This window comes from Mizuhopecten yessoensis, unplaced genomic scaffold, assembly GCF_002113885.1.
Source record: "Mizuhopecten yessoensis strain PY_sf001 unplaced genomic scaffold, ASM211388v2 scaffold715883, whole genome shotgun sequence".
NCBI classification, from domain to species: domain Eukaryota; kingdom Metazoa; phylum Mollusca; class Bivalvia; order Pectinida; family Pectinidae; genus Mizuhopecten; species Mizuhopecten yessoensis.
Genome location: NW_018479839.1, coordinates 31,580 through 44,809, shown reverse-complemented (window position 1 = coordinate 44,809; position 13,230 = coordinate 31,580). Strand labels below are relative to the sequence as shown.

General features: G+C 36.5%; 1 protein-coding gene across 1 annotated transcript; it reads right to left on the bottom strand.

Annotated features, from left to right (window-relative positions):
- Positions 1-6,025: 6,025 nt before the first annotated feature.
- On the bottom strand, positions 6,026-9,254 carry LOC110441343. Its single transcript, XM_021484458.1, has 2 exons — positions 9,174-9,254; positions 6,026-7,313 (listed from the first exon to the last, which is right to left on the bottom strand). Exon 2 carries the CDS (start codon positions 7,274-7,276, stop codon positions 6,272-6,274), a length of 1,005 nt encoding a protein of 334 aa, XP_021340133.1. The 5' UTR covers positions 7,277-7,313; positions 9,174-9,254; the 3' UTR covers positions 6,026-6,271.
- Positions 9,255-13,230: the final 3,976 nt, after the last annotated feature.

Sequence of the window (13,230 nt, the reverse complement as noted above, 5' to 3'; positions counted from 1 at the left end):
TTAAGTTCATAAATGTATCCGGAAGTAGTTATTGATGATAACACAGGCATAACGGGAAACAATGCACTCCTTAATTTCCCTTTTAATGTTCTGATGCAGGATGAACTGTTTGTTCGACTAGAACGTATACTAACGAGTTTTTCATCAATCTATGCTGACACTTACACATTGCAGTCCGTGACCTGGATTTTTGTCATTAACAAAGACGCATCCAACATTGTTTCTGGCCAGAACACGATGTCATTTATCAGACGACATTGTTTCTGGCCAGAACACGATGTCATTTATCAGACAACATTGTTTCTGTCCAGAACACGATGTCATTTATCAGACAACATTGTTTCTCGCCAGAACACGATGTCATTTATCAGACAACATTGTTTCAGGCCAGAACACGATGTCATTTATCAGACAACATTCTTTCTGGCCAGAACACGATGTCATTTATCAGACAACCTTGTTTCTGGCCAAAACACAATGTCATTTATCAGACGACATTGTTTCTGGCCAGAACACGATGTCATTTATCAGACAACATTGGGGAATTAGATGAAATAACATCTATAATAAGCCAATCTCATTAAAATCAGATGTTAATAAAAATACCTATGGTACGTACATTTGACATTGCTCCAAATCATTGCTTTATAGCGTACATGAATCAAATGAAGAGCATCACACATCGGGGACGTGACTTCCGGTTCCCTTGCTGTATCCAGAGGCGATCTTTAGAATTCCATAAAGCGGTATCTTATTACAGGTGGTCTCTTAATTTATGTCACGATCAAAAGATAAATAGACAAAACAACCCCAACTAAAGATAATAGACAAAACAATCCCAACTAAAGATAAATAGACAAAACAACCCCAACTAAAGATAAATAGACAAAACAACCCCAACTAAAGATAAATAAACAAAACAACCCCAACAAAAGATAAATAGACAAAATAACCCCAACTAAAGAGAAATAGACAAAAACAACCCCAACTAAAGATAAATAGACAAAACAACCCCAACTAAAGATAAATAGACAAAACAACCCCAACTAAAGATAAATAGACAAAACAACCCCAACTGAAGTGATCAAACGAACTCCAACAAAAGAAAACGGACGAAAAAACTCCTACAAAAATAACGGGGGCAAAAAAGCGCACCAAAAAACCTTGAAAAGAAACGGAGACAAAAAACAAAAAAACAAAAACAAACAAGCAAACGAAGAGGAGACAAAAGAAACTCCAACGAAAGTAAATTCTGTAAAATTGAACATGAAAGTAGACAAAACAGAAACCCAACAAAAGAAACCTGGGCGAGGTGTTCCGGATCTTATATATTTCTTGACAAAATGTGTCACTCGTCATGATGTCTACCGTCAGATCAAGGAATACATAACAATATGAAGATATATCAGGAAATCACGCAGGAGGAAGTTACGACGTATAACGACGACATACCCATAACTATGTCATATCTCACTCTAACAAACAATAATCTAGCCTGGTCTCACTTACAACCTGTTCTCGACAGAAACGCGTCCGACTGTCGGACGGTCTGTCTTGTGGCTTATTGTTTTCACTGCAGGCTGTCTCAAAAAGTTAGATTGAATTTTACATTTACGACGTATAACGATGAACTAACACATAACTTGTCTCACTCTTACAAATTCATTGATTTTATTTAAATAATTGTTGCATAGCTTATGATATTTAAAACCGGTTATATGTTCAAAAAAACCTGTATACTGTAAGTATATGACATATTTATATACTTCTCACCATGTAAAACTTATGTGTAATCAACTTTGTTTGCTAATATGCTAACCAAAACTATAATACAAACAATCCACAAAACACATTCATCGGCTGTATATATTCAACACTTTCATTAAACACGCCCATACGGTAATATTTCATTGAACATCATGTCTATATAATATCATATTTTTAGAGAAAACACCCATAAAGTAAGATGTAACTAGACAACACCTTTATACAATAACAGGTCATCATACAACACGGTAATCATACAACACATTTCTACAGTAACATGTCATCATACAACACGGTAATCATACAACACGGTAATCATACAACACATTTCTACAGTTACATGCCATTGTACAACACGGTAATCATATAACACATTTCTATAGTTACATGTCATTGTACAACACGGTAATCATACAACACATTTGTACAGTAACATGCTATTTTACAACACGTTTTAGAGTAACATGTCATTATACAACACGGTAATCAGACAACACATTTATACAGTAACAGGTCATCATACAACACATTTATACAGTAACATGTCATCATACAACACGGTAATCATACAACACATTTATACAGTCACATGTCATCATACAACACAGTAATCATACAACACATTTAAACAGTAGCATGTCATCATACACCACGTTTTAGAGTAACAGGTCATCGTACAACAAGGTAATCATACAACACATTTGTACAGTAACATGCTATTTTACAACACGTTTTAGAGTAACATGTCATTATACAACACGGTAATCAGACAACACATTTATACAGTAACAGGTCATCATACACCACATTTATACAGTAACATGTCATCATACAACACATCTATGCAGTAACAGGTCATCGTACAACACGGTAATCATACAACACATTTGTACAGTAACATACAACACGGTAATCATACAACACATTTATTCAGTAATATGTCATCATACAAAACGGTAATCATACAACACAGTAATCATACAACACATTTAAACAGTAGCATGTCATCATACACCAAGTTTTAGAGTAACAGGTCATCGTACAACACGGTAATCATACAACACATTTGTACAGTAACATGTCATCATACAAAACGGTAATCATACAACACAGTAATCATACAACACATTTAAACAGTAGCATGTCATCATACACCAAGTTTTAGAGTAACAGGTCATCGTACAACACGGTAATCATACAACACGGTTATCGTACAACACATTTTAGAGTAACATGTCATCATACATCACGCTTTAGAGTAACATGATGAAATTAGCGGTCGGGCACCCATCCAGCCATTGACCTCGCTCGGCCTTGCTGAATAAGTGAGCAAGTTCCAGGCTTAAAGCGCATGACTGGAAAAGCTAGCTTGCCATTAAAACCCCCTCCTATTCCCTGGCTGCTACATTTAGCGCTATACAATGTCATAATCTTTACAGTAACAGATAAAACAATAACATGTATCTAGACAACACATCCATATATTCAGATATCATCTGACAAAACGTCCTTACATTAAGATATCATCTGACAACACATACACCCATTAAGATATCATCTGACAACACGTCCTTACATTATTATATCATCTGACAACACATCCGTACATTAACATATCATCTGACAACACATCAATACATTAAGATATCATCTGACAACACAACCATACATTGAGATATCATCTGACAACACATACACCCATTAAGATATCAGCTGACAACACATCCATACATTAAGATATCATCTGACAACACGTCCTTACATTAAGATATCATCTGACAACACATCCTTACATTAAGATATCATCTGACAACACATCCGTACATTAACATATCATCTGACAACACATCCGTACATTAACATATCATCTGACAACACATCCGTACATTGAGATATCATCTGACAACATATCTTTACATTGAGATATCATCTGACAATACGTCCTTACATTAATATATCATCTGACAACACATCCTTACATTGAGATATCATCTGACAACACATCCGTACATTAACATATCATCTGACAACACGTCCATACATTAATATATTATCTGACAACACATCCTTACATTAAGATATCATCTGACAACACGTCCATACATTAAGATATCATCTGACAACACATCCTTACATTAAGATATCATCTGACAACACATCCGTACATTAACATATCATCTGACAACACATCCGTACATTAACATATCATCTGACAACACATCCGTACATTGAGATATCATCTGACAACACATCCGTACGTTAACATATCATCTGACAACACATCCGTACATTGAGATATCATCTGACAACATATCTTTACATTGAGATATCATCTGACAACACATCCCTACATTGACATGTCATCTGACAACACATCCTTACATTGAGATATCATCTGACAACACATCCGTACATTGATATATCATCTGACAACACGTCCTTACATTAACATATCATCTGACAATACGTCCTTACATTAATATATCATCTGACAACACATACACCCCTTAAGATGATATCATCTGACAACACATCCGTACATTAATATATTATCTGACAACACATCCTTACATTAACATATCATCTTACATTACATCATCACAAATATTATCCATCTAGACTACGATTAAGATATCATCTGACAACACATCCGTACATTAATATATTATCTGACAACACATCCTTACATTAACATATCATCTGACAATACGTCCTTAGATTAATATATCATCTGACAACACATCCATACATTGAGATATCATCACACAACACGCCCATACATTAACATATCATCTGACAACACATCCCTACATTGACATGTCATCTGACAACACATCCTTACATTAATATACCATCTGACAACACATCCTTACATTAATATACCATCTGACAACACATCCTTACATTAACATATCATCTGACAATACGTCCTTACATTAATATATCATCTGACAACACATCCGTACATTGAGATATCATCACACAACACGTCCATACATTAACATATCATCTGACAACACATCCTTACATTAATATATCATCTGACAACACATCCTTACATTAACATATCATCTGACAACACATTCACCCATTAAGATATCATCTGACAACACATCCGTACATTAATATATTATCTGACAACCCATCCTTACATTAAGATATCATCTGACAACACGCCCATACATCAAGATATCATCTGACAACACATCCTTACATTAAGATATCATCTGACAAAACGTCCATACATTAACATATCATCTGACAACCCATCCGTACATTGAGATATCATCTGACACCACCTCCTTACATTAACATATCATCTGACAATACGTCCTTAGATTAATATATCATCTGACAACACATCCATACATTGAGATATCAACTGACAACACATCCGTACATTGAGATATCATCTGACAAGACATCCTTACATTGAGATATTATCTGACAACACCACCATACATTAAGATATCATCTGACAAAACGTCCATACATTAAGATATCATCTGACAAAACGTCCATACATTAAGATATCATCTGACAACACATCCTTACATTAAGATATCATCTGAAAACACGTCCATACATTAACATATCATCTGACAACCCATCCGTACATTGAGATATCATCTGACACCACCTCCTTACATTAACATATCATCTGACAATACGTCCTTACATTAATATATCATCTGACAACACATACACCCCTTAAGATGATATCATCTGACAACACATCCGTACATTGAGATATCATCTGACAACACCTCCTTACATTAACATATCATCTGACAATACGTCCTTAGATTAATATATCATCTGACAACACATCCATACATTGAGATATCAACTGACAACACATCCGTACATTGAGATATCATCTGACAAGACTTCCTTACATTGAGATATTATCTGACAGCACAACCATACCTTGAGATATTATCTGACAACACATACACCTATTAAGATATCAGCTGACAACACATCCATACATTAGGATATCATCTGACAAAACGTCCATACATTAACATATCATCTGACAACCCATCCGTACATTGAGATATCATCTGACACCACCTCCTTACATTAACATATCATCTGACAATACGTCCTTAGATTAATATATCATCTGACAACACATCCATACATTGAGATATCAACTGACAACACATCCGTACATTGAGATATCATCTGACAAGACATCCTTACATTGAGATATTATCTGACAACACCACCATACATTAAGATATCATCTGACAAAACGTCCATACATTAAGATATCATCTGACAACACGTCCTTACATTAAGATATCATCTGACAATGCATCTATACATTAAGATATTATCTGACAACAACCATACATTGAGATATCATCTGACAACACATCCATACATTAATATATCATCTGACAACACGACCTTACATTGAGATATCGTCTGACAACACATCCATACATTAACATATCATCTTACATTACATCATCACAAATATTATCCATCTAGACTACGAGTTCGTGTCCTCGGATTTTTTTATCTTTTCCATGAACGCTTTCCGTGATCGTAGAGCGGCTACAGGGGGAACTACCGATTGGTTCCGCGCCATTTTCACTGATGACTTTAGTTTAGAAGCGAGTCTCACAAGTTTTTGGAAGTCTTCCTTGTTCTTGTCTAAACAGAAATTGTCAAATGCGTTAATGAGTTTATTATTGTTTACGCTGAGGGTTGAATATCGCTTGGCGACCAATGGCGAGTTTGTGTCCGGCCTCTTTGTCCACTGGTTACGGCTACCTGTCACTGGTCTCTGATTAAACTCGGCCTGAGTCTGAACGAACTGCTGTACTAGCCCGTCAACACAAGGTCTGGATGGGTAATTGTCTGTTTCCTGATTCTCATGATCACGAATGTCGTTAAACCTCACGGACTTAATTCTCTTTGAAGAACGCTTGGATCCAAAAGGGGAGATTACACGTCGAGAGGACATTGACAGCTGAGAAGCTGAGCCCACGGCTTTCTTGCTTAGATTACCGTGTGAGGGTGACGAGGACTGTTTCCACTGTTTGTCTCTTTCCGCTGGAGCTACAGATTGAGACCGAAGTTCTCCCGCCCCTGCCACTTCCGTTAAAAACACGCCTGGTTTGTTCGTATTTTTTTCTGCCCAGCCGAGTTTGGCCGGTGCCGAGCCACCCCGTTTAGAGCACACTGTAAGAACGGGTGTACTGATCTGTCTATCAGAACACACACTAGAGGAGACGCGATTCATCATAATATCGGATTTTTTCCTCGATAGTACCTGTTGTTTTCTTTCCATTATCCTTTTCTCAATAACTATGTTCTTTAACATGGATTCTCGCTCCTTGTCGTATAGGCGTTGTGCCTTCAGGCATTTACTACCAAGAGTCTTGTGTTTGTTCATGAGGAGCTGGTTCCTAGCCGGTGCCAGCATCACTTCCACATTGACCGTTCGGTCCTGCCACGTGGGGTTACGGGTATTTAGGAATAGTAGCGACATCGTCAGTTCCGGTATATTCTGCTCGTCAAATTAACATCTGTAACGATGTAGATACATGTGAGAGATGCACAAGAAGACATAGATATAAAAGGAAAAAATGAAGGACAGAAACGATAGATACCCCTCCACACATACGCATTACTCGCTCATTCTTCAAAAAAGCGGATGTTCTCCGGTAACAAACTCGTTTTCCGCAGAGACATACATGTACGAACTTAACTTTATATATGATCTTACATGGTATATTTTATGGGGCACCAATTGCCAATCTATCAAGAGAGGAAATGAAACTGAGCCGAGCTGGGATTTAGTCTAAGAACTCTGGAATTCAATATATCATCAGTGTGTATATATCCCTTCTCTAACCTCCCGTACTCTCACACCTCTCCCTCACAATATGTACAACGAGTAATGTTAATCCCGTGTAAAATTATACAAGATATATATATTATAAAACGTATCCCTGCATTCACCTTTGACAACACTTCCATTAAAATTTACTAACCAGCATAAGCACTAAGGTGTTATTCTTACTAACGACTGTAAATGGAATGTTCGTGTTGAATATATTGTAAAGTAAAGTAACCAAATATATAGCAACCCTTCGTAAACTAAAACTTATTTTAAAAAGAAAACTATATCTTACTTATGTTCGACCACTACTGGAATATGCATGTGAAGTATGGGACAACTGCGGTGAAACAAATGCCCTGTTACTAGAAAAAATCCATATCAAGAAACCGGGTGGTTACCCCTTTCGAAAAGAAGAGATGCTCGGAAACTGTCTTTGTTTTATTCTTTAGTAAATAACATGGCTCCTGAATTTCTTACTGACTTATTACCAATGTATATTGGAAATATAGCTCCGTATAAATTGCGAAATGCACATTTACTGCGGGAACAGCACTTCCGTTTACAACTATCAAAAAATTCTTTCTTTCCTTCCACATTACAATTCCGGAACAACTTGAACAACACTGAAACAACACAAGAAACTCACTCTCACTAAATTCTTTCAAGTCTAATGTAAAGAAGTCTATGATAGTAAATAAATTGTTTAGCAAGCATTTCGTAAACTATGTACCCAGAAAATTAAAATACTCCTTTGTCGTCTTAGAAATCGAGCTAGCTCATTAAACTATGATTTTTTCTGAGCAAATCTAATAGATTCAGCCGACTGTAGACGTAGGCATCCCTGTGGAGATTGTTATCATTTTTTCCTTATTTGTCATTTGTATTCAAATTAACGAAGAACACTCATTACCGAATTAGAATTGCGACATAAACGTAGATATTCTTTGTAAAGGTGACCCCTTAAATTGGTTAGCTTATAAACATAAATCTAAACAACCCAGGTAAGCTTATAAACATTAATCTAAACAACCCAGCGTAAACCGCATCATACTGTAATCATAAAGACTTTGTTTGCTCTGAATTTTTCGACATTTTCAGTCGGGAGAGTATTTCATTTCAAAATGAAATCTCGTTCAGTATAAGATAACTTTAAGACAAATTTCTATACACATGTAACATATCTTATAATAAATTTTAAACACGATATCTTATATATTTTTAGAAAACACATTACATATATATTTTACCAGACACATAATAACATATATGATACATGTTATATATCATAATGTATTTGGTGAAACACATGATCGACAGCGCTCTTTGATATATATCGCCTTCACCTAATGTCGACCGAAACCCGCCATACTTTAGGTGGACTATTACGTATATGTGACGTGATGAACACGTCTCGTGAGCTGGTACGTACAAACTATAACTTACAGTATACACAAACACTTATCTTGATGTCCTACACGTAAGTCCCAAAGTATTGTACAATAAAATGTATATAGTTAGTAAATATAAACAAAGATTTACTGACCGTTTTCCGACTGGACACAGGGAAGATTCCGAAGACGTTCCACCAGTGAGAGTGACGGGTGGTGGACAGTCCTGGACAGTACTGGTCAATGGTACACGACGGGGAAATGACCTTTACGTAACAGTTGCTTCACAAATTTAGCCGTTCACTGTTGCCTATTAACGAACAACAGAGAGATTAAACTTCCATTGCACGTGCTGTGTCTAAGTGCCGTTCAGGTGTGTTTCGCTACCCGCCTTACCAACCAACCACCGTAATCCACCCGCAGAGCCGTATTACACCTACTATTGAATAATTCAAAAGTTTAAAAGATTAAGGGTGCTTTTTTTTGTTAATGTGCTTAAAGAGTTCGCGTAGGGTATATTCAATATAGTTATTATGTTACCATATATAGAACAATGAAAAAATTCAACGTTCCTAATTATATATTGATGAGTATTTATTATACAAAACGGACGCAATCATTTCGTTATGGGGTTTAAAGGTAAACCGTTTAAACAAATCACACTTACAGTATCAAATGACTGGTTTTGCATTCAGTTAACATATTTTTCCATTTAAAGTCAATAATATCTATTCATCAGAGTAGGTCTGTTTCGAGTCACAGACAACAGTTTAGTGAGCGGATTTAATTGCTGTGATTAAAACCTATCCGGTCCAGCGGAGAGAGTTCGCCGAATAGCGTCTACAAGTTCATATAGTTCATATAGCGATGACGTCGATTGAAAGCTGTGAGCTTCTTGTGGCGCGTTTGAATATATGTTAAAATGCTTGTTAAAAACACTTTTCACTTCCGGTGCGTATAGATAGACCTACTAATGTCAGGAATAACAACTTGCGCGGAATTTTGTTGGGTGATCCGACCAGAATTTATTCAGTCTGTTCTTAAAAGTGTACACAGTTGGAGAATTGACCACATTATCGGGTAGACTGTTCCACACCTCTACAACTCTATTGCTAAAGAAGTTACTATATATGGCCTTATTTGTTCTCCTCTTGAACAGCTTTCTGCTATTTCCTCGTGTTCCAACGGGACGCGCTCTTATAATTATTTTGTCCTGATCTACAATGTCAATTTCCTCCATAAATTTGAATAATTCGATCACATCCGCTCTGATACGTCTGTATTCTAGCGTTGGAAGCCCTAACTTAAGCAGTCTTTCGGGGTAGCTCAGGTCTTTGAGACATGGTACTAATCTGGTTGCACGATGTTGAACATTTTCCACTAGAATTTTGTCTTTTTTCAAGTACGGTGACCATGTGACTGTTGAATTTTCCAAATGTGGTCTTACCAAGGATTTGTAGAGTGTTATAAACATGTTTTGGTCGATGAACGTAAATGTTCTAAATATTAGTCCCAAGTTCCAGTTGGCCTTTCATACTGCTTTTGATATGTGTTCGTTGAACTTCAGTTTATTATCAATAATAACTCCGAGGTCTTTTTCATTTGTGACAGCCTTAATATTTGTAGTCAACTGGTCTTGTTTGATTTTATAGTATTGTTCTTGTTTATCTTAAAATTTTCCAATCCTAAGGTGTTTACATTTGTCGATGTTCAGTTTCATGAGCCAAGTGTTAGTCCAAATGCATACAGAGTCCAGATCCTTCTGTAGGCTATCACGATCCGAGTCACTTCCAACTTTCCTGTATATTTTGGAGTCGTCTGCAAATAGTTTGGTTGAGCTACTGATGTTGTTTGGAAAGTCATTGATGAAGATCAGAAACAGAATAGGTCCAATTACACTCCCCTGTGGGACCCAGCTGGTGACCTGTGTTTGTGATGATATAGAGCCATTGATGACGACTTGTTGTTTTAAGTTATGGAGAAATCCTTGTATCCAATTTAGTACTGCACCTCCAACACCATATGATTTGAGTTTGTGTAAAAGTCTCCTATGGAAAACCTTGTTGAAGGCCTTGCAGTAGTCTAAGTAGATGATGCCAGTTGAATCTCCATTGTCTAAGGCCTGTGTCCAGTCCTCCAAACATTCTAGTGATTGAGTGGTACAAGATTTTCCTTTTCTGAATCCATGTTGGCATTCAGTAAAAAAGTTGTTTCCCTCCATATGTTCAAGGAGTGCATCCCTTATTATCCGTTGCATGATCTTGCTTGCTATGGGTGTTAAGCTAATTGGACGGTAGTTGTTAGCTTTCTTTTTTGATCCATTTTTGAAGATTGGAGTAATGTTGGCCAATGTCCATGGCGATGGGATAGTACCTTCGTCAAGAGATTTCCTGAATATTTTATTTTTTTATTTTATTTTTTTTATCTCGGATGCCGTCTCGTAGTAAAGTTTTGGATGTAGTCCGTCGGATGCAGGGCTTTTGTTTGGGTTGATATTTTTAATGGCTTTTTCAACAAGATCCTCTGTGATATCTATTTCGAGGAGATGCTCGTTTGGCTGCTTATTAATCATAAGCGGAATGTCACCTGTCAGGTCGTTGACAAACACTGTAGAGAAGTAGTTGTTTAAAGTTTCTGCTGTTTCTTGGTCAGATGTCGTCAAACTACCATAAGATTTTTCTAGTGTGTTGGTTCCTGATTTAGTCTTTGTTTTTGATCGCACATATTTCCAAAACCGTTTCGGATTAACTTTAGTGTCGTCAGCTAGATTATGTTTATAAATTCATTTGGAACTCCTCAAACAAGCTGTGGCGTTATTCCTTGCTTCTCTAAATTTTATCTTTTTCTCTGGTGTTTTACAGTGTAAATATTTAGTCCAGGTTTGGTGTTTTTTCCGTACAGCTTGTAGTGTTAATGGGTCGAGTGGTCGTCGTTTAGACTTCACATTTGATGCCTTGTTCACCGGTATATGTTTTTGTATATTATCTTGTAATGTTACAACAAAGGCGTTCCATGTGTCGTCCAAATTATCCAAATTGTCTAGCTGGTCCCAGTTGACTAATTTAAGGCCCTCACAGATAACTGGGTAGTTTCCTCTGTGATAGTTAATGTTGTCTTTCCTTTTGGTTTCTTTCGTTTCAATGTAGCACATTTAGTTAAAACACAAGGTAACAGGGTCACTCTTTCCGATGCTTGGTAACGTGGTAATGTCATCACTATCGATCATGTTTTCTTTGTTGGTCAAGATTAGATCCCGAATTGAGGGGGCGTTACCTTCCCTGTATCTTGTTGGTGATTTCACATGTTGGGTTAAGAATAAGTCCCTGACCGTTTCTAAAAAAAGTGTAGCAGGGTGGTCATGTCCTACATCGGTTGATATCTTTATGGTTAAAATCCCCCACAATTAGAAGGTGAGTTGGTTTTAAATTTAGATTTCTCCGAGTAGTTTGGCTAGATTTACGTTGTTATCTGTAGTACTGTTGGGGCAAGATATTTACATCCAATAATTAATTTGTCTCTGTTTGTCAGGTTTAGTTCACACCAGACTGAGTCTTGAAATTGTTGATGTATCACAGTGTCCAAGAAATCCATAGATTTAGTACACCTCTTCCTCCCCAACCCCTTATATGTAGATCCTAACCTTCTATGTTGTATTGTTCAGGAGTATCTTGGGAAGGACTTCAGTTATATAACCTTATATGTAGATCCTAACCTTCTATGTTGTATTGTTGAGGAGTATCTTGGGAAGGACTTCAGTTATAAAAACTTATATGTAGATCCTAACCTTCTATATTGTATTGTTCAGGAGTATTTTGGGAAGGACTTCAGTTATACAAACTTATATGTAGATCCTAACCTTCTATGTTGTATTGTTCAGGAGGATCTTGGGAAGGACTTCAGTTATATAACCTTATATGTAGATCCTAACCTTCTATGTTGTATTGTTCAGGAGGATCTTGGGAAGGACTTCAGTTATATAACCTTATATGTAGATCCTAACCTTCTATATTGTATTGTTCAGGAGTATTTTGGGAAGGACTTCAGTTATACAAACTTATATGTAGATCCTAACCTTCTATGTTGTATTGTTCAGGAGGATCTTGGGAAGGACTTCAGTTATATAACCTTATATGTAGATCCTAACCTTCTATATTGTATTGTTCAGGAGTATTTTGGGAAGGACTTCAGTTATACAAACTTATATGTAGATCC

What these genes read in the sequence shown, in the direction of transcription:
- LOC110441343 (XM_021484458.1), bottom strand. Translation starts at nt 7,276, where the DNA reads ATGTCGCTACTATTCCTAAATACCCGTAACCCCACGTGGCAGGACCGA.